At 49.2% G+C, this 20,035-nt stretch overlaps 1 protein-coding gene across 3 annotated transcripts; it reads left to right on the plus strand.

Moving 5' to 3' along the window:
• Positions 1-6,103: 6,103 nt before the first annotated feature.
• Positions 6,104-16,191, plus strand: Snx11 (sorting nexin 11). 3 transcript variants are annotated; one of them, XM_060386868.1, is made up of 10 exons: positions 6,104-6,250; positions 6,655-6,807; positions 8,248-8,307; positions 9,249-9,303; positions 10,290-10,376; positions 10,658-10,758; positions 12,952-13,047; positions 13,265-13,477; positions 14,052-14,157; positions 14,771-14,977. In XM_060386868.1, exons 4-10 carry the CDS (start codon positions 9,280-9,282, stop codon positions 14,825-14,827), a joined length of 684 nt encoding a protein of 227 aa, XP_060242851.1. In that variant the 5' UTR covers positions 6,104-6,250; positions 6,655-6,807; positions 8,248-8,307; positions 9,249-9,279; the 3' UTR covers positions 14,828-14,977. The 3 variants fall into 3 exon arrangements, with proteins under 3 accessions (XP_060242851.1, XP_021497679.1, XP_060242850.1); XM_021642004.2 differs by lacking the exon at positions 14,052-14,157 and having other exon boundaries at positions 14,771-16,191; XM_060386867.1 differs by lacking the exons at positions 8,248-8,307; positions 14,052-14,157 and having other exon boundaries at positions 14,771-16,191.
• The last annotated feature ends 3,844 nt before the right edge of the window (positions 16,192-20,035 follow it).

The raw sequence follows: 20,035 nt of genomic DNA on the forward strand, positions 1-20,035 counted from the left end.
AGAGCCTCTCACTCTGCGCTGCCCGCCGCCCGCACCGCGCAGACGCGACGACCCGCCGCACGGCACCATGGAACTCGGAGTCGGCCCGAGACTACGAGTCCCAGAGTACCGCGCGCGCGTCCCGGACCGTCCGCCCTCCACTTAGAAGGGTTCCTAGAGTTAGCTTTTTCATTTTGACTGGAGAGGCGGAGTCGAGGGTAGTTTATACCTCTACGGTCTAGGAGGTTAGGGATGGTGGTGAGTGAGGTTTGTTTGCTCCATGGCAGGGTATGTAGCCCAGCTGGTGGTGGGTTACAGGCGCGCGCCAGTATTCCTTGCTCAGTCTACAAAATTAGGACACACTGGGTTGGAAGCTAACCCGACCATGTGTGGTCCCGAAAACCCCCTCTGGGTAGTTTTGTAACTAACATCCTCTACGTTTTTTTTTTTTTGTTTTTTTTTTGAGACAGGGTTTCTCTGTGTAGCCCCCCGTGGCTGTCCTGGAACTCAAGGAGATCCACCTGCCTTTGCCTCCCTGAGTGCTGAGATAACAGGCATGCGCCACCGCGGTTAAAAACAAAAAAACAAAACACCTGAGATTTATCAGTAATGTCCAGCAAACTGCGTATCTTCTATCTCCACCTGGCTGAGGGTCTCCTCAGCATTAAAATCACTTTCCCGGATGCTTCGTATCCAAACAAAGGCAGCCGACCTCCTGGGTTCTTTCCTCTCAATATTTTTTTAAATTTAATAAATAAATGAACAAACGAATGGATGAATGAATGAACGAATAAATCACACTTTCTCGGTCAGAAAGTAATAAGTCAGTCCTAACTTTTGAGCTATAAACTCCACTAAGAATAGAAACACTGCCTTACATGGCTCATGTATCCATATCACCCAATAAAGCCCTTGGCATTTGTTGCTAGCATGCACATGTCCCTGTTTTTTTGACTCTCACTATTGGTAAAGATCCATGAAATTAAGTGATTAAGTGAATAAATGAGTCAAATCAAATTTCCCAAGGCCAGGTACCATGGTTCATGCATCTTAATCCTAGTACTCGGGATTAAGGCAGGCAGGAGGATTGCTGTGAATTTAAGAGAAGCTTAGGCTATAGCTTGGTGTAGGGGGTACCAAGACAGCCTCCTTTACAGAGTGACTGCCTACCTCAAAAAACCAGTGACAACTTTCCTGTTCAAAAAACTAAGACAAAAAGAAGGGGGGGGGGAAGGTTTAGCTCAGCGATATCATACAAAATTTAGTAAAAAGAGACCAATTCTTCCTAAAGATATTTGAGTTTGAGCCTCCAAAAACATCAGTCCTTCTGTTTTGAATAACCTTGAGACTATTAGTAATACTTTTAGCTTTGCTTTATCTTGTATTGGTGTTGGGGATCAAATCTGGGGCTTGTATATGATAAGGAAGCACTTTACAGGCCTGGAGAGGTGGCTCAAAGGTTAAGGGCACTTATTGCTCTTGCAGAGGATATGAGTTCTGTTCCCACACACATATGGTGGCTCACAACTGCCTGGAACTTCAGTTCCCGGGAATCTAACTCCTTCCTGTCCTAGCTGCAGGCACATACGCTCAGGCACATAGCACTTTATTACTGAGCTACACTCCAAGCCTAGGACATTATAGTTGAGGCTGTTCTCCAAGGCGGGCGATTTAATCCCAGGACTTGGGAGGCAGAGGCAGGTGGATCTCTGTAGACCCCCCCTGGTCTACAAAGCTAGTTCCAGGACATCCAGGGCTACACAGAGAAACCTTGTCTTGAAAAAAACAAAAAACAAAAATCAACAAAAAAAAAAAAGGAATTTCTTCAGAGTTGACAATAATGTTAGTAAATACTACTTATTTTTAGATTTTTTTTTATTTAATGCTGAGATTAAAGGTTGTGTGCCACCACCGCTTGGCTTTAGGGAGCTTTTTCTAAGATGCAATTTAAAGAGTGAGGGAAGGACAGAACTTTTAAAGCATTTCCCTCCACACTGTTAGGAATTCCCTCTTAAAATTATTTTATTATAGTTACATTTGTGCTTTGCCTCCATGTACGTCTATGTGATGGTATCAGACCTCTGGAACTGGAATTCCACATAGTTGTGAGCTGTCATGTGAGAGCTGGGATTTGAACCCAGGTTCTTTGGAAGAACAGCCAGTGCTCTTAACCACTGAGCTACCCTTCCAGCCCCTAGGAATTCTTTGTTTCACTTGAACACAATTTTCTTTTCTTTTCTCTTCAAGACAGGGTTTCTTTGTGTAGTCCCCTGGTCCTCCTGTAACTCTGTAGACAGGCTGACCTCAAACTCAGAGATCCACCTGCCTCTGCCTCCTGGGTGCTGGGATTAAAGTGGTGCATGACTACCACCTGGCTTTCTTTTTTTTCCTCTCTTTTTTTTTCTATCTTTCCTTTTTCTTTTTTTAAAAATTATTTTACATTTGTGTTTTGTCTCCATCCATATCTGTGCGAGGAACTGGAGTTACAGACAGTTGTGAGCTGCCATGTGGGTGCTAGGATTTAAACACGGGTTCTTTGGAAGAGCAGCCAGTGCCCTTATAACCGCTGAGCCATCGCTCCGGCCCCTTATCTTTTCCTTTTCGAAAGAAGATTTATTTTCATTTTTTATTTCATGTGTCTGTGGACCATGTGCTTGCAGTGCCCGCAGAGACCAGAAGAGGGCGCTAGATTTACGGGGAACTGGAGTTAACTGATGGCGATGCGCTGCCCTGGAGCCTGGAGCCTCTGGGAGAGCAGCCAGTGCTGTTTTTTCGTTTTGTTTTGTTTGTATGCTGTTTTATTGTAAGCACCAACCAGGGTATATAAAATAGTTAAACCTTGTGAAACAGAAATCCGTGCAAATTCAGAAAAGTAGATGTTAAGGTCTGACAAGATGATAGGTCACATGTGATAGAGAAGACTTCAGATTTAGTTTTCTTGAATATTCACTGGTTCATGAAAGGTGGTTCCAGGAACCTCAAGATTATCTGACTGCAAAAAGGAGCTGAGCTGGACACGGTGGCGCACACCCTGAGCCCCAGCACTTGGGTGGCAGAGGCAAGTTTCAGGACAGCCTGGTCTACAGAGTGAGTTCCAGGACAAGCAGGGTACACACAGAGACCCTGTCTCGAAAACCAAAACAAACAAACAAGAACAACAACAAATACAAAAGACAAGAAAAGGAACAGACTTCCTGGGCTCTGAAGGGATTGGTGCTTGAAGACCCTGCAGTTGTGATCATTCTGCAGATAGCACTCTTTCAAGCCTTCAGCTGCCTGGGAAACCTTCAGGCAACCCTAGCTGGCTCTTTCAGTTTCGAGACAGGGTCTCATGTAGTCCTGGGCTAGGTTCAGACTTACTGTAGTCAAAATAACTGTTAGGTCTCAAACCCCAGACAAATGGCTGAGGTGCCTACTTAACATTTCACGTCTGACGTGGCCTCCAGGTTCTCCCAGCAACCCTCAGTCTCTACCTGTTACGGGGCCCTCCTGACTGACATACCCCACCAACTACCCTAAACCTCTCCAGCCCAGAGGCGGGGCAGCCCTTTTCTATATAATCCAACCCCAGGAGGACATCTACCCTTTGCCCTCCTGGTCTTGCTCTCCCCTCCCTGCTTTGTCACATGGCTCAGGGCCATGGTCACTTTGGACCCTTCTGGATATCTGTGCCCCTAGCTATGTTCTCCCTTTTATCTATAACAAACTTTCTCCTCCACCATTCCTAGAAGTAGTCATGCCCTTTTCTCATTTATTTTTTAATTTTTTTTCTCATTCAATAACCTTGAATTCCTGTTCTTCAAAATATATACTTTTAATCCACATACCTCTGACTTTGACTAGGCTTTCTTTCTTTCTTTAATTTTTTTTTTTAACCTTACAACTTGTGCTCAGCATCCCCAGTGCTGGGATTGTAGGTGTGTGTCACTAGGCCTAGCCTTTAAAAATATATTTCATACATAAAGTCTGGGTATTTTCATCATGCCTGCATTTTGACTGTGACCCATGGGAAATCTTTCATTGTAGCATTGCACTGGTGCCCAATATATTTTAAATTTTTAAGCATTTTGGAGTTTGGATTGATTCCGTTGTTCAGAGTTGTGGTTGTTATTTCCTTGTATTTATTGTATAAAGATTGGCCCCAGCTGGGCGAGTTTGGCATGTGCCTGTAATCCCAGCACTTGGGGAGGCAGAGGCAGAAGGATCTTGATGAATTCAAGACGAGCCTGATCTACAAAGCAAGTCCAGGACAGCCATGGCTACACAGAGGAACCCTGTCTCAGAAAAACAAACAAAAAATGATTGGTCCCAACATCATCAGTTAAATTTTTCTAGGCAGTGTGGCACATGCATATGACAGCATTTGGGGGCCTAAGGCAGAAGAATTATGAATTTCAGGGAAAAACTCTAGCAAAAAAAAAAAAAAAAAAAAAAAAAGGAAAAAGCTGACTAAGCAGATGTTTAAATGCAGAGTTGGCCATGTAAAGGAAAATACAAGTATTACTGCCAATGAGAAAATGTCTCTCAAGCAAAAAAGAAAATGTTACCTTTGGAAATGTGGTGTCCACCATAGTGAACCTGCCAACTTCCTGAAAGCTTCCTGATGAGATCAGTGATGGTATTAACATGATTAAAATTCTTTAAAATGGGATTAGAGCGATGTCTCAGTGGTTAAGAGTACTTGCTGCTCTTGCAGAGGACTTGAGTCTGGACCTCAGAGAAGCCAGACTGAATAAATCAGCTAGGAGAGGAGTTTAAGCCAGAACAGCTGAGTTAAGCTAGCCAGCCAGAGTTCAGAAAGAACTAGAAAGGGTGAGCTCATTCAGCAGTAAGTCTCAGAGGCTGAAAGCACTCTAGGCCTAGATTTGATTGCACAGAGGCTAGAAGCTTCCAAGATCCACCTCATCTGTGTAATAGCTTGGCTGGCCTGACTTTAAGCTGGCCTCAAACTCATGAAGATCTGCTTGCCTCTACCTCCCAAGTGCTAGAATTAAAGGCATGTGCTAACATGATGCCCAGCCTCCTTAAGTTTCAGAAAAGAGAGGAGAGGAGAGGGAGAGGGAGAGAAGAAGGAGAGGAGAGGAGAGGGAGAGGAGAGGAGGAGAGAGAAAAGAGAAGAGAAGAAGGAAAAAAAAAGGATTTGGGACTAGAGACATGACTCCGAGGTTAAGAACACTTTCGGTTCTTGCACAGGATACGGGTTCAGTACTCAGGATCCACACAGTGGCTCCAACTGTTTGTAACTCCAGGCCCTCGTCTGGCCTCTGAGGGTCCCGGGTTAGGCATCCATACTTATAGGCAAAACACTCATATATGTAAAGTAAAAATAAATATTCATTTTTAGTGTGTGTGTGCCTCAGATTTGCTGACGTTGGAGTTACAGGAATTTGTGGGTGCTGAACTCATTTCCTGAACCATTTCTCCAGTTTTTTTTTTTTAAAGATATATTTATTTATTTTGCATATGTGAGTGCTTTATCTGCATGCCAGAAGAGGGCATCAGATCCCAGCATAGATGGTTGGGAGCCACCATGTGGTTGCTGGGAATCAAACCCAGGACCTCTGGAAGAGCAGACAGTGTTCTTAACCGCTGAGGCATTTCTCCAGCCCCAGGAGGAATTTTGATATCGCTAGAGTTAGCATTTTCACCGGCTTTTCCTTGCGTGATCCTGCTTTGGGCTGGACAACTAGGAACTGTCAACTTTCTCGTCTGTGTTTTGCTGGGATAAATCTTCGGCTTTTCCAAATCTCACTGGCAGTGCCCTTGACGTTTACCTCGGAGGTTCAGAGCGGCACCTCCTCAGGGCCTTAGTAACGCTTCAGGAACGCGGGAAGCCTCCCACAACGATGACCGCTCGGTAACACCCTACTGACACTTGGGATCCCCAGGATGCTCGCTCAGGCCTTCAACGTCGCTCCCTGAGCACTGACTGACGCTCCTGACGGCGGTGGGCGGGACGCGGCCCCGGAGTGGACACCACGGGGTTCTCCGCCCTTGCGCCCCGCCTCCAGCACCCCCGAGCGATTTCCGGAAAGACCCCGAGTGCAGCTCAGGTCTGGGCGGGGCGCAGAGCCTCCGCGGACCCGCGGTCGCCACTGAGAGCCTTGCTCGGCGCGGGTGGGGCGTCCTGGACACTCAGGATTGGCCCGTCGGGAGTCGCCTCCCGTCGTGCACCGGGGCGCAGGCGGCTCACCCGGAAGAAGAAGCCGGGATTCGGGCTGCTCGGTGCGGCGCTGGTGGTGTCGCTGTGGAGAGCTGCCGCCGCTCTCAGGTGAGAGGGCGTGGGCGGGGCCGCGGCCCTTAGGTGCCGCTGGAGAGGGGGAGAGGGAGGGGCAAGGAGGTAGGATACGGGCTCGAGCCGCGGTGGCGGTGTTTGAGTGATGGCCTGGCTTGACACGGCGGGGTCTCTCTTACTGCCCGGTGTGAGAGTGAGGGCTTGCTGGGACCCGAGGAAAAGGGAAGTCTGGCCTTCAGTATACGAACATGGAAGATCTCTGTCAATCGGGGAAAGGGAAGGCCCGTGGGGCTGTTTCCCATCTAAGTTTGTTAAGAATGGAAGGGGGTGACCGGCGTCAGAGTTTGGGGATATCTACCGGAGTGGGAGAAAATGGCAGATTTCCCCCCCGCCCTCCCCCTGCGGACTCTGGAAATTATGGTCCCCTCTGTCACTTCCAGGTGAAAGGAGTGGGTTACCGACTGAAAGGTGAAACAGCTGCTTGATGGACAGGACAGACTGTCAGGCGGAGGAGCTTCCTCGAGCGCCCGTGGGAATTTAGGAAGGCGAGGCTTTCGAGTTGCCGCCTGTTGACACCAAGGACTCAAGAATGAGTAAGAAAGGGCGGGAGGCTCCTTGGTGCAATCCTTTTTACAGCGTGATTTGTTTTTAACGTGCCCCTTGAAGTAGTTTAAGTGGCAGAGAAAATGAGGGGAAGGCTTTGAATGGCTCCCCTGAATTAGCAGTTGTGAGCTTTACAGCGCGTCAGCTCAGTGCGCACCAAGCGATCTGGCTCTTCCCCAGGACTGTTGGTGCTGGTACAGCTGAGGGAAGCAAAGAGCACTTCGGGAAATGTAGTTAGCATTGAGGAAGCGTCCGAAACTTCGGAGGTGACTTGACTATCCTTTTTTAGTGGATGCACAGATCTGTTTCTTCCATCCCTTTGGACAGGTCATAGGGTTGAGTTGAGAACTTGCTGCTTCTCCAGGAATGGAACTGAGCTTCGTTTTCTTCCAAAAGTGTTGTCTTTGGGAAGGACATTGATGGAGAACAGTGTTTGTTAGAAATGCAGTGTTGTTTTTTGCGGTTTCATTGTTTTAAAATTTGCAACCAGAACTTCCTCAGTGTCCTTTAAACCTAGGCTTAACGCCCACAGAGTCTCAGGAGACTTGGCATTTTTTAGAAGCCAGTTTATGGTTGTTTCTGTGTGACATTAGTTCCAAAATAAAGGAGAAAAACTTCCACATGGGGGTGCTGTGGGGCCCTATCAAACTTTCCTTGAGTCTAAAGGTATGGTGACCGTTTAGTTATTGAATTACAGTCTTGAATTTCACAGAGAGGTGAACTTTCAGACAGAGAGGTTTGAACTCCCTTAAGTAGATTTTTTTTTCTTTCCATCGTTCTTATTGCATTCTGGAAAAAAAAAAAGCCATTTCAGAATATTCTGGCAGTTTAGCAAATGCATAAAAAGAGAAGAGGAGGGAAAATCCCAGCAAGTTAATTATTCACAGCAAGTCTGTCTGCTGTTTTTGGTCCACACACCTTTGTCTGTTTGCATCTGGGCTGCTATGCTGGGTAATTGGGGAATTGAAAATGCCCAAAAGTGCATTTCAGCTCAGGGCCTGTTGGAGGTGGTGACTGCAGTGGATGAGAAATCAGATTGTCAGCAAGAATGCTGTTTATTATGGTGTTGAAATCACAGAACCTTGGGTTTGCGCCACAGCGCAGCTCAATTTTGTCATCTGCTATGTAGCTTTGTCCCTGCATGCTATGTCTGTCTGTAGAGAGACCTTCTGGGATATTGGAAAGGGTTGCAAAAACTGTTTGCTCTGCTAATTCCATGCTGTAAGCGAGTTCCCCTTCTTTTGAAACATTAGCCCTGTGTTAGCAAAACATAAACTAGACGGAAGCTCATTATGCACCCTTCTGATGGCAAGGCAGAACTAATAAGAGATTGTGTTTAAAATTAATGGTGGGACTGTAAAAATGAGTGGGTGTGTGGATGGGCGTGGGAGGAGGAGAGGGAAAGCTTAGAGATAGTCTTGTTTTCCCAGGAGCCAGCCCGGATCATTTGTTGGCAGTACATATTGGCTGAAGTCAGTTTTCATTTCAAGGTAAATTGGAAAGGGAAATTAAACCTTATTGTTCTGCTCTTAAGAGAGAGGAAGGGGGCGGAGGCGGCAGCCAGGGTGGAAGCTGTTGGTTCTAGGAGTAACAAGATTAGTGCTGTATTTTAACAGAAGGTGACATCATGGTCCCCCTTGGAATCCAGTAACCCTGTGCTGCAGCCTTCACGGTCCCCTTGTCGGAGGGGGCGATGTCGCTTTGTGCGTAAACTACCACACTGGGGGAAATCAGTGGCTTAGGCTTTAATGAATCTTTACAAAGGAGCAGGATGCATCCCGAGGTGACCCGCGATGCTGTGGGGTGCTTGGGCAGAAGTACAAACCGGATAGCCTGTCAGGGTGGGAAACAATTACAGTGGTCGGTTCCAGTTCTGGAGAGCTGGTTAGGGAAGGTGTTAACCATAACTGGACCCTTCAGCCTCAGCTCCGGGAGCGCTCTGGCTCTGGGACTCAACCTGTGTGGGAGTGACTTCGGTTAGCAAGACAGAGAGATGGCTGGTACATTGGTATTTGTAGAGACTTGGTTGTTTCTAAACAACCAGGAGGGGGTGCTGTTAGGCTCCTTTTCAAAGCTGGGTTCCACAAAACTGCTAAGCCACAGTCCTCAGGCAAAAGTTTTATAGGGGAACACACCTGCCCTTTTGGCCACCACGACACACTCTCCACATACCCCTTTGTGGCTTTGTAGAGGGTTCTAGCAGTAGTCTGAGAATGGAGGCAAATTCCCCAGGGCTTCTAGCTTGCCACCAACTAATGTGGGGGTTTTGCTTTTCCTTCCCCTTTCACGTTTCACACACGTAATTGGGGTAGGGGGAAAGTTACCTGGATTTCCCCAAGGAACGTATATTAAAAACCTTCGGGGTTTTGCCCTGACAGAACCTGGTAAGGACATGCTAACTGCTCGTTCCCATGCCCTCTGTCCTCCTCAGATGGTCTCTTCCGATGGGCTGTTGATGTAGGATGTTGGAGAACCAAGAACTGGAGGTAAGCGTGCTCTCCAGGCAGGTCAGAATTGGCGGGCCACCTAGGAGGAGGGGACACAGATGCAGATCATCACCTGTGGTGTCGCCCCCCCCAATACCCTTGGGGTTTCTGATGGGCTCAAATTAAGGCTAGGAGAAGGAACTCATAGCAAGTGCGCTTCCATTTAGAATGTAAGCTTTTTTAAAATTACGTTTTTGGTTATCATCCAAGAAATGGGGCTCATCAGGACATTTTCATACATATGTGTCATGCTGTGTTCTTATTTGCCTACTCTTTCCAAGGCACATAAGCTCGAGGCCCGTGACTGCTCAGCTCTAATATTGGGGCATATAACCGTAGCTCTCTTTTATATCTTTTCTGAGTCAGGGTTTCACTGTATAGTCTTGGTTGGCCTAGAACTTGCTTTGTGAACCTGCAACTTGTGGCAATCCTTTTGCCTCTCCCTGAGCATCAGGACTACAGGAGAGAGCCATTGTCCACAGCTCTTTATTCATTCACTCATTCATTCATTCACTGACTTATTTTTGATTCTCACTAAGTTCCTCTGCTAAGGCCTTGAACTTTTGATTCTCCTGCCTGAGCCTCCCAAGTCATTAGGATCCCAGGCCTGCACTAGCTGGCTTGGCCTGCAGTCTCCTGGAGAATGGCGGGGGCTTGTTTCTTGCCCATGTTCTATTTTAGTACAGTGCCTGATATGCACCGGTGATCAGTAAATACTCGTTGGCACTGAATGGAGCAATGACTGAGGGTTGGTACTGAGTGAGAAACTCTGGTAACCACTGTGCGGTCAGAGCCGTCCTGCTAGCTACATGAAGTGCCTCACTGAGCTCAAGACCTGCAAAAATTGCCAAGGCAGGAAGTCTACACGGCGAGTTCCCACCAGCCGGGACCCCAAAGCCGGCACCGAACATTCTCGTTGTGTGGCTGAGCTGAAGCTGAACGGGCATTTGTTTTTTTTCATTTGTTTTGTTTCCTTTCACCTGCAGGAGGTGATCACGGTGCGTGTTCAGGACCCCCGGGTGCAGAATGAGGGCTCCTGGAACTCTTACGTGGATTATAAGATATTCCTTCACGTGAGTCAGGCGTCTGTAATGGGGTCAGCTGCAGGGCTATGGGCCGAGCTGAGGTAGAAATGATTTGTGGGTGTTCCCAACAGCCCGAGTCAGAAGAGTTAGAAGAAAAAGGAGTCGGGAGAGGACCAAGCTTTTGGTGTAGATTGCTTTCAGGCTGTCAGTGGCATCTGGTCCAGGAACCAATGGCCTGATTGCTTCTCCCATTAATGAGAGTGATTGGTGAACTCACGTGATCTTAGTCTTGTTCCATTTAAGCCCTTTTTATGGACTTTCTCCTCTAGACGAACAGCAAGGCCTTCACTGCCAAGACCTCCTGCGTGCGGCGCCGCTACCGGGAGTTTGTGTGGCTGCGGAAGCAGCTGCAGAGGAATGCAGGCCTGGTGTGAGTCTGCTCTTGCTGCTTTCTCAGCTCTCAAGAGACCCTTGAGCTTGAGGTCAGAGGGAAAAGAGCCGGGAAGTGCTTAAAATCACGTTAAGTGAGCGAGAGAAAACCAGTGTCCTCCTTTCTAGTCAGTTGACTAGGAAAACTGTGAACAGAAGAAAACGTTGAATGTGGACACTCATGTGCTCTCACATATATTTCAATGACTTAAACACATTTTTAAACATTTCCCTTCTTCTTTAGTACCTGGCACTTTGTAGGTTGTCTTCTCTGTAAATCTGGGCCACCCCCCCCCCCACTTTTGAGACAGGCTTTCACTGGGTAGTCCAAGTTGGCCTTGAACCTGCAGTCTTCCTGTGGGAGCCTCTGGAGTGCTGGGGTCTCAGGCATGGATCACCACAGTTGGATAGATTAGTTTTGTATTTTGAGACATGGTCTTACATAGCCCACGTTGGCCTTGGACTGCTGGTTCTCCTGACTCTTCCTCCGTCCTTTACTTTGGAGTGGTTGAGAATGCTCACTGGAGGCAGTCGGCCTGCCGGATGGCCCGCCAGATGGCCTATGCGGCACTGACTGATGGGGCTACTGCCTTGAGACATACCAGTTGAGATTCCCCTAGTTCCTTTCTCTAGGCTGGTTTGGTGTGTGTGTGTGTGTGTGTGTGTGTGTGTGCACGCATGTGCATGCTGTGAGGATTGAACTCAGGACATTGTGATTGGCAATCACTCTACCACTGAGATATGTCTTCAGCCCTGGCTTCTTGTCATTTTTTAAAGTGTTCTGGGCCTGGAGAGATAGATCAGTGGTTAAGAGCACATTATTGCTCTTCCTGAGGACCTGAGTTCCAGTCCCAGTACCCGTATCAGGTGCTTACAACTGCTTGTAACCAGCCCCAGGGAGACCTGACACTTCTGACCTCTGTGGGCACTTACGTTCATGTGCGCATGCTCCCCTGCCCCCACATAATAATTAAAATAATAATAGCAGTAACTTGCTACAGCTCACCTCACTTTTGGAAAATTCTGGGGCTGGAGTAGTCTATCTTTATTTTTTTCTGAACCAGAACCTGTGTGTGTTGCTCTAGGCTAGCCTCAAATGCTCCACCTTCTTGCCTTAGCTTGCCAAGTACTTGAGATTATAGACACATGGCAACATGTCTGACTCAGAGGAGATAGTTTTAATTCATACCCAGGACCCAGCGTTCTGCATTTTGCTGTAGAGAGCTGGTGCTGGGGACATGGATGTTGGTGAAATGGTCGCTGGTGAAATGGTTACTGCAGAATGAGGAGCTGAGCTGGATCCTTAGCACCCTTGAGAAAAGCTGCAGTCCAGCACTGGGAGACAGAGACAGGGGAATCCTAGGGCCTGAGGCCAGCTGCCTCGCCACATGGGTGAACTCTGGGTTCAGTGAGAGATTCCGTTTCAGCACATGGAGGGTGCTTAGGGAAGCTGGCTTGCATCAACCGTGGGCTTCCACACCGATGTGTGTGCACAAACTCCTCACCCCAGCACAGCACAGAAGCAGTAGAGCTGGGGGTAGTGGAGCAGGCCTGTAACCCTACCAATGAGGAGGCAGAGACAGGAGGATTACTGCAAGTTCCAGGCCAGCCAGGGCTGTCGCATAGTGAGGCCATGTGTCGGAAAGCCCCAGAAGCGGCTGGAGGGATGGCTCTGTAGTTAAGAGCGGGTGCTGCTCTTGGATGGCTGGACTTGGCAACACACACCAGGTTGCTCACAACTGCCTGTAATCCCGGTTCCTGGGGATCTGAGTCCCTCTCCTGGCTCTTCGGATACTGTACACACGGTGCACATATCGCCAGGCACATACACAGAAATAAAAAGATAAATATTAAAAGCCCCTTCCAATAAAAGGCAGAAAAAGAGCGAGTGATGTTGGGATGGAGCGGTATAGCGCCCTGGGTCCTGGCTACCAGCTCCGTTGTGTGACAGTGGGAATTTTATGTCACCTTTCTGGTTTTCTGAAAGGAGGACACTAACAACTTTCTCATGAGGTTTTTAGGAAGATTGAATGTCCACAATGACCCTGCAGCAATAGGGTATACCATCAGTGTTAGTTCTGTCACGCCCCTTCCCGAAAGCCGCCTATATTGATTGGGCCTCTTCTCGGGATTCTTTTGGGAGGTTTGGGGGTCCTGTTTTATTTACCTTGGGTTTTACCGTACCATTCCACAGGCCTGTGCCAGAACTTCCTGGGAAGTCCACTTTCTTTGGCAGCTCCGATGAGTTCATTGAGAAGCGACGGCAAGGTCTCCAGCTTTTCCTAGAAAAGTGAGTGGAGAGGCTGGGTCAGCAGGGGCCGCCATTGTGGAGGCGGGGCCACGGGAAGGCAGGTGCAGACCTCTGCCCTGCTCACCCAGCCATGGTTGTGGTGGCTTGCTTTCCTGTGCTCTCCCATCTCCAGTGCTCCATGGAGCCAAAGCCCGGCTGGGATGAGGATGGGGAGCTGCTCCATCACCCCTTGTTGTTGTCCGCTCTGTTGCTCCAGGGTCCTGCAGAGCGTGGTTCTTCTGTCTGACAGTCAGCTGCACCTCTTCCTCCAGAGCCAGCTCTCGGTGCCCGAGATCGAAGCCTGTGTCCAGGGCCGAGGGTCCATGAGTGTGTCTGACGCCATCCTTAGCTATGCCATGTCAAATTGTGGCTGGGCCCAGGAGGAGAGGCAGAGCACCTCTCACCTGGCTAAAGGGGACCAGCTTAACAGGTAGGACCTGGTAAGGTAGCCAGGGCTAAGATCACACAGACTCACAATGGGATGTCCGTGTGTTAGGGAAAGTACTGTCACAGCGTTGGTAGCCTTGGAAAAGCCTGGCTCTCTATCTTGAATGGGAAACTAGTGGTGAAACTCGAAGAAATTAGGGGAAGGCCACCTGGGCACAGTGGCGCACGCCTGTAATCCCAGCACTCTGGGAGGCTGAGGCAGGCAGATCTCTGTGAGTTCAAGGCCAGCCTGATCTACAAAGAGAGTCCAAGACAGCCAAGGCTACACAGATAAACCCTGTCTCAAATGAAAAAAAAGAGGAAGGGGAAGGCTCCTTTGGCTTTTTTTTTGTTTGTTTGTTTAATGCAGAGTCTTATTCTGGGGCCCATACTGGCCTGGAGCTGTATACCAGGCCAGCCTTCAACTTCTGGTAATCTTTCTGCCTCAGACTAGAGCTCAGGGATTCCAGGTGTGTATATAGTACTCCGTCAACTTTAGAACATTTGTTTCTTTCTTTCTTTCTTTCTTTCTTTCTTTCTTTCTTTCTTTCTTTTTTTTTTTTTTTTTTTTTTGACAGGGTCTCACTGTGTAGACCTACTCACTATATAAGCTACTCGGTATGTAGACCAGGATGGTCTCAAACTCACAAAGCTCTGCCTGCCTCCCAAGTGCTGGGATTAAAGGTATGCACCACCATATCAAGCTCTCTTTAAAAATTTAATGAATTGATAATTGTGGCTCTGGGTGGGAATGAAACCTGGGCCTTCACTTTCGTTAGGCCAAGCCGTGTCCTCAGCTCTTAGACCATGTTACTGTTGTAAGGGAAGAAATGCTACCCCAGGGAGCAGCGGCTGTTTGTTGCGCCTGGTAACCATAGTCTACCTGTTTGGGACATTTCAAACACACAGAGGGATATGGCAGTTGGTTTTGTATATTTAGCATAATGCTTTAAATTAAAAAAAAAATCATACTTTAATTGATTTTGTTTGTGTGTGCCTGTATATATATATTCATGGCATGTATGTGAAAGTCAGAGGCTAACTTGTTGGGCTCAGTCCTCTCCTCCTGTCATGTGGGTCCTGGGGACTAAAGTAGGTCAGCAGGCTTGATGGTAAGGGCCTCTTAGCCACTGAGCCATTCTGCCGGCTCCAGCATGTTTTCATTTCTTCATTTCTTTTTATGGCTGAATATTTCATTGAATGGACATAGGACCTATTGCTTATCTACCTATGCCTGTCCCTTCATTTTTATTATCTATTCATGCCCATCTTTCCCTTTCCTCTCTTTTCTTCCCAGCTGCTGCTTTCTTCCAAGATCAGGGAGGAGGAACTCACCTTCACCACCTCCCAGTGAAGAGAAGAACCACTTAGAATCGTGGGCTCCGGCGATCGACTCCGAGGGACCATCCTTGGAAAGTGTCATGCTGCCGCCGAACTCCTCAGCATCATGCTGTGATATTGCAAGACCTGATGAGGGACTCGCTGTGTCCCAGCCCTTGAGAAGGGCCATGGGAGGGGACCATGCTGTGCCTTTGGATCCTGCTCAGCTAGACCCAGTGTGGGGAAAGTGAGCTGTGGCTGAGCGCTAGGTTCTCCCGGGTGGTGGAGAAGATGCAGGCCACAGTCACATCCAGATGGCGTGGGCACAGGCAGATGTAGGGGAAGCCGGGTCGCTGAGCATCTTCCATTCACATCTTCTCAGGTTTGCTATAGCAGAGGTTGGCTGTGGCTGCCTGCTGTATCTCCTCCATGGGAGCAAACACCAGCGGTGTTTGTAAGTTAAGCACAGGGCCCGAGAGCTGTTGATTTATGTAGAACTGTATTTTCTTTCCCAGGAGCTGAGCTCCTTCAGGTGTTTGTGTAAGGAGCACTGCCACAGGCGAATGGTTTAGAGACCCTCTTGAACACTGTCCCAGCAGAATGCTTATACTGTTACTCTCCCACCCTGGCAGGCTTCAGTTTTCGCTGTAGCTCCTGGAACATTTTAGTTGTGGGAGGCTGTGGCCTCTTGCCTCCTCCTTGTGTGGACAGGGCGGTGAATATTTACTTCCCACCTCCTTGCTTTTCAGTAAATGGCAGTGTGTGACTCATATTTCCAGCATCTTCTAAGACCTTGGCAGGTTGAGTGGAGCTGGAGGGTTTTTAACACCAGAAGTGGCTGGCCACAGCCAGAGGGCAAGGAGCAACTCAGGAGCTTTGTTTGGGCAGAGGGGGCTCTGGGCAGCCCATCTTCTGCCTCTCAAGCAGAGCTGGTGTTTCTGCAGGGTTAAAGTGGGCCCCTTTTCTTGTTTAGATCCTGTTCTCTCTCTTAGTAACAACTCCTTGCCCCCGGGGCTCTTACTGCCCCTTTCCCACTGCTCATTGCAGGGAAACCGAATGGTCAGTGCAGTGGGGCACACGGGCTTTGTTTCTGCCCCAAACTGAGGGCTGCGGGGACGGAGATGAGGACCCACAGGCTCTTCAGACAGTGCAGCCTCTGCGCCCCCCGCTGAAAGCCTCTCTGCAGAGAGCAGGCGCTACCAGCTGGAACCCTAGGGTGGGCTCTGCTGGCCTCACCTTGTTGCTGCTGCTCTGCCCTTGGGTTTGTGTGTGCTTCTCTCCCTCTGGCCCTCCACCACGGCCATGGGCTCATTCACTACTGGCCTGTGTTGCGGGATTGTCATGGCATTTAGTTCAGAGTTGAGGGGCTTTGGCCTGAAATAAAACACAAGTATTTAAGACTGTTGTTGCAATTTGTGTCTAACAAGCTGCAGCAGGGAAGGAGGGAGTGAGGCTGGCAGGAGTGTCTTTCATAAATCATGAATTTATCAGTGTGGAGAGAACGCCGCTGAACTGTGTGATGCAGCTCTCCTGCATTGTGTGCAAGACTCAAGTTCACCACGGCAGGAGGGACTGTTTTCCAAAGAGCCAGGATCCAGCTCTTCTTGCAGTTCTGGGCATGAACCTTGTTAGGTATAATTTACCTGATGCTGCTTCTATCTTTGAAGCCTGTCTGAGGTGCCAGGTGCTAAAAGAGAAATAAAGTTTGTCAACAGGCAGATGCAAAGCCCTGGCTGGTGTTCATCCCTCCTTCCTGCCCGCCTCCCCTGGGTCTTTCCTTTATATGATGCATCAGAGCGAAGCGAGGAGAGAAAACCTACAGAGGCAAATCCAAAATGTCAAAAGAAGTTCATTTAAAAGGGGGAAAAACTCCACACACAACCCTCACAAAACCCGACAGATGCTAGGCTAATGGCATCCACTCTGCCGATTGGTGGGGATGGTTCATGAATATTAATGAGTCCAATGCTCCAAATGGTGCAGCTGTGAACCCAGCTGTGCCTGAAGCTCTCTGATCTCAAAACTTCCAGACAGGAGCCGGAGGTGGTCTGTGTCAATTCCCTACTCAGCCAAAAAACAGCAAGCTGGGTTGGCCTTCTTCTGTTCTCCCTTCTCTTCCTGGAGTTGGCGCTAGGCAGCCAGCTCTGCCAGCAGTCTGGGCTGCTGGGACAGCAGGCACTCTTCAGACATGGCTGTGATTTCTCAGACTCCCGGCTTTTTTAATGATCCATTAGCAGCAGTGCATACAACAGCACCCAAGTTAATGAGAAGGCCAGGCGCCTTCTCATCTCAGCCTTGTGCTGAGTTGAGTATTGGCTGGAGAAGATGTCCGAAGAAGAGGAGAGCTTTCCTAATAGCGTGGGCCCACGAACCAGAAAAACAGCAAGCATCGATGGAAATTTCTTTTCATCCAGGCAACGCCAGAGGCCTCTCGCATTTTTCTCTGTCCAGTGTGTGTGGGAGTCTACAGTCCCCACAGCCTGATGGCTTCGGTGTGAGACATTCGCTAGCTATGGGGAGAGGCCCACTGGGTTGCGTGGCAGGGTCAGGGTACTCTTTGTTTTGATCTGAGGTCTGAGGCATGCTGATGCCTGCTGTGGTCACAGCTACTTTTGTGACCCAGGCCTCATCATCTTCATAATCTCAGTTGTGGGAGGTAGGGGACTTACGAGGACTGAGTGGAAGAAAGGTCATTTGGGGGGCAAAGCGAAGGTGGGGAAGTTCTGGTGTAAAAATAGTTTGATATGAGTTGTTAGCTTTGATTGGAGTCAGCAGGGTAGGCAGGCTTCATACTCCATTTCTGCCTGAAGAAACTGACTTGTAAAAGGCAGTTTTTAAATGGCTGAACAGGACCTTGAGGCAATCTGTGTCGTTTCTGTGCCCAATGTGTCTTGATTTTTGTATGAGGTACTTCCTGAGCTCTATAGTATGTTTGGGTGTGGTGGCACATGCCTGTGATTCCAGCACTTGAGAGGCTGAGGCAAGAGGGTTGTTGTGAGTTTAAGGCTAGCCTGGGCTACAGAGGGTATGCTAGGCCATTCCAGGCTAGAGTACGATACTGAACAACAGCAAACAAACCTTGCACAGTTCTTGGTTTGCTGGCTGCTACGCCTTAAGCCCTCACCACTGACTCCTACCTCTGGTGGCTTTGCTCACCAGAATGGAGATTAAACTAGCTCTGAGTTTGTTTGCATACCACAACTCTTGCATAGTATTATTATTATTTTCTCTCAAGACCAGATTTCTTTGTGTAGCCTTGGCTATCCTGGACTTGCTTTGTAGACCAGGCTGGTTTCAAACTCGCAGAGATCCACCTGCCTCTGCCTCCCTGAGCGCTTGGATTATAGGCGTGTGTCACCGTGCCCCGCTTGCTTGGTATTCTTAAGGACTTAGGGGGCACAAGGCGCAAGGGTGTGTCAAATGTAGAAATGGGATCAGAGCAGCCCCCGGCCTGACTCATCAAGGCTGCCGGGCGCCTGGCCTTTGAGGATGCAAGAAGAGCATGCTACCGAGGCTCTGGGAAGCCAGAGCCACTTCCTCCTCCAAGTGTGGTTCATAGGCTGAGATCCCAAGCCTTAGGGCAGCCTCTGCCAGAAGGGAGTAATTTCTGTAGAGCCTGGCTCATGGAACCCTTCGGACTATAGATGAATGTCCTGCTGCCTTGTCTCCTTCCCAGTGTACCTTCTTCCTGAAAGGTTTCCTCAGTCACTTTGAAAGTGTCCTGACCCCTCCTGTCTGGCTCCTCTTTAAGGCATGCCTGCAAAGACCATGCATGTTGGCCCTTCCAGCTGAGCCAGTCCTGACACTGTCTGGAGAGAGAAACAGCCCTGCCTCGGCTGGGACGAGATGGAGGAGGGGAAAGCTGGCAACCTCACATCTTCAGGTACCATCAACTTCCAACTGGTCAACTAACAACCTCCGCTTGAAAGGCTAGCAGGAGCCCGGCTCCTTAGGAGCCTAATGCCCCTGACTCAGCATGTGATAACTAATGTTGGCTTCTCTTCAGTTCAGGGGCTGTGTGGGTTTTCCTTGAGAGAGCTTCAGTGATGTTCGGATTATGGGAAAGCACCAGCCAGAATTCCAAGTCTTTCCTGCCCTTCAGCTAGCCTCTTCTCCTCCCCTTCCATCAATCTAGAGGAGCCTAGCTTGCAGGTTCCTCCCATAAATAGTAAGATAAGCTTGTGTGTCTCTGCCCTTCGTGGCTATGTAGGTTGGGGTCCTGGCCCACCAGCAAGCCTGACCTGGGCCCTCTGGCAGAAGGCCTAGGCTAGCAAGAGCCCCAGGCAGTCTGTCGGAGGCAGTGCAACCTGCCCGTTGTAAGCTACAAGACTTAGATCTATTCTACCAATTAGGGCACATCTGTTCAGAATGCTGAAAGGCGGGCTCTGTCTCTTTAAGAGTCATCCCACTCCTCTCCTTGAGTGATGAGGGCTGAGAGCACAGGGGAGCCGGATGCTGATTAAACAGTCCTACTGCCGAGCTCTGTTAGAAAATTACTGTAATTATGATCCAGTCCCAGCAGAGGGATGAGTTCCAATCCTGCTAATAACCCTTCCAGGTGCCTCAGCTTCAGTGCCCAGGGGAGGCAGCACCGACAGGGCCCTGGCTGGCATCACAGCAGGCGCTGGCCCTCCTCTGTGGCCTGCACAGGGAAACACAACAAAGGCGCCAGACCCTCATCCCATCTCTGGGCCTCCTGAGAGGGTGGTGGATTTTGGTTGTGGTGGTGTTTTTTTGTTTTTCTTTGTTTTGTGTTTTGGTTCTTGACAGAGCTCCGGGGAGTCGTTTTGTATGAGAAAACTTTCCTCTGAACTAACAGCCGGGAAAATGACAACAGCCTGTCCCAAACCCCCTTCTCCTGTCAGGGGGCGGCACTCAGCGACCCCAAGCGCCCTGCTGTGCGGCACCAGGCCCACCCAGTTGAGCAGGATTCAGAGGAATCCAGGACTACGTGATCCTATGAGCTGCATAAAAACGCTGTTGGGTCTCCCGCCGGCCTCTAGCTCTGAAGTGGTTTCGGTTCACTAGGTCCCAGCCAAGCGTTCCTAGGCTGCCCTCCCCAATTTCCGCCACGGAAGGGAGAGACAAGAAGTAACCACAGAGTTCCAGCCGGGCAGGCCTGTGGCGCTCAACCCTCAAGGGCGGGCCCTGCCATTCAGAGCCTGGTTTTACCGTTTCGAATCTGCAGCAGTGCAGGTCCAGTGTGTTCAGCACAGAAGGGGAGCTTCAGTCCCGACGTACC

This window comes from Meriones unguiculatus, chromosome 7 (genome assembly GCF_030254825.1).
Source record: "Meriones unguiculatus strain TT.TT164.6M chromosome 7, Bangor_MerUng_6.1, whole genome shotgun sequence".
Lineage (NCBI taxonomy): Eukaryota > Metazoa > Chordata > Mammalia > Rodentia > Muridae > Meriones > Meriones unguiculatus.

Bases quoted from the DNA above. Each gene is read 5' to 3' on its own strand.
- Snx11 (XM_021642004.2), top strand. From the start codon at position 9,280: ATGTTGGAGAACCAAGAACTGGAG. The intron at 13,048-13,264 runs GTGAGTGGAGAG...CTGTTGCTCCAG, and splicing joins CTCCAGCTTTTCCTAGAAAA to GGTCCTGCAGAGCGTGGTTC. The intron at 13,478-14,770 runs GTAGGACCTGGT...TTTTCTTCCCAG, and splicing joins AAAGGGGACCAGCTTAACAG to CTGCTGCTTTCTTCCAAGAT.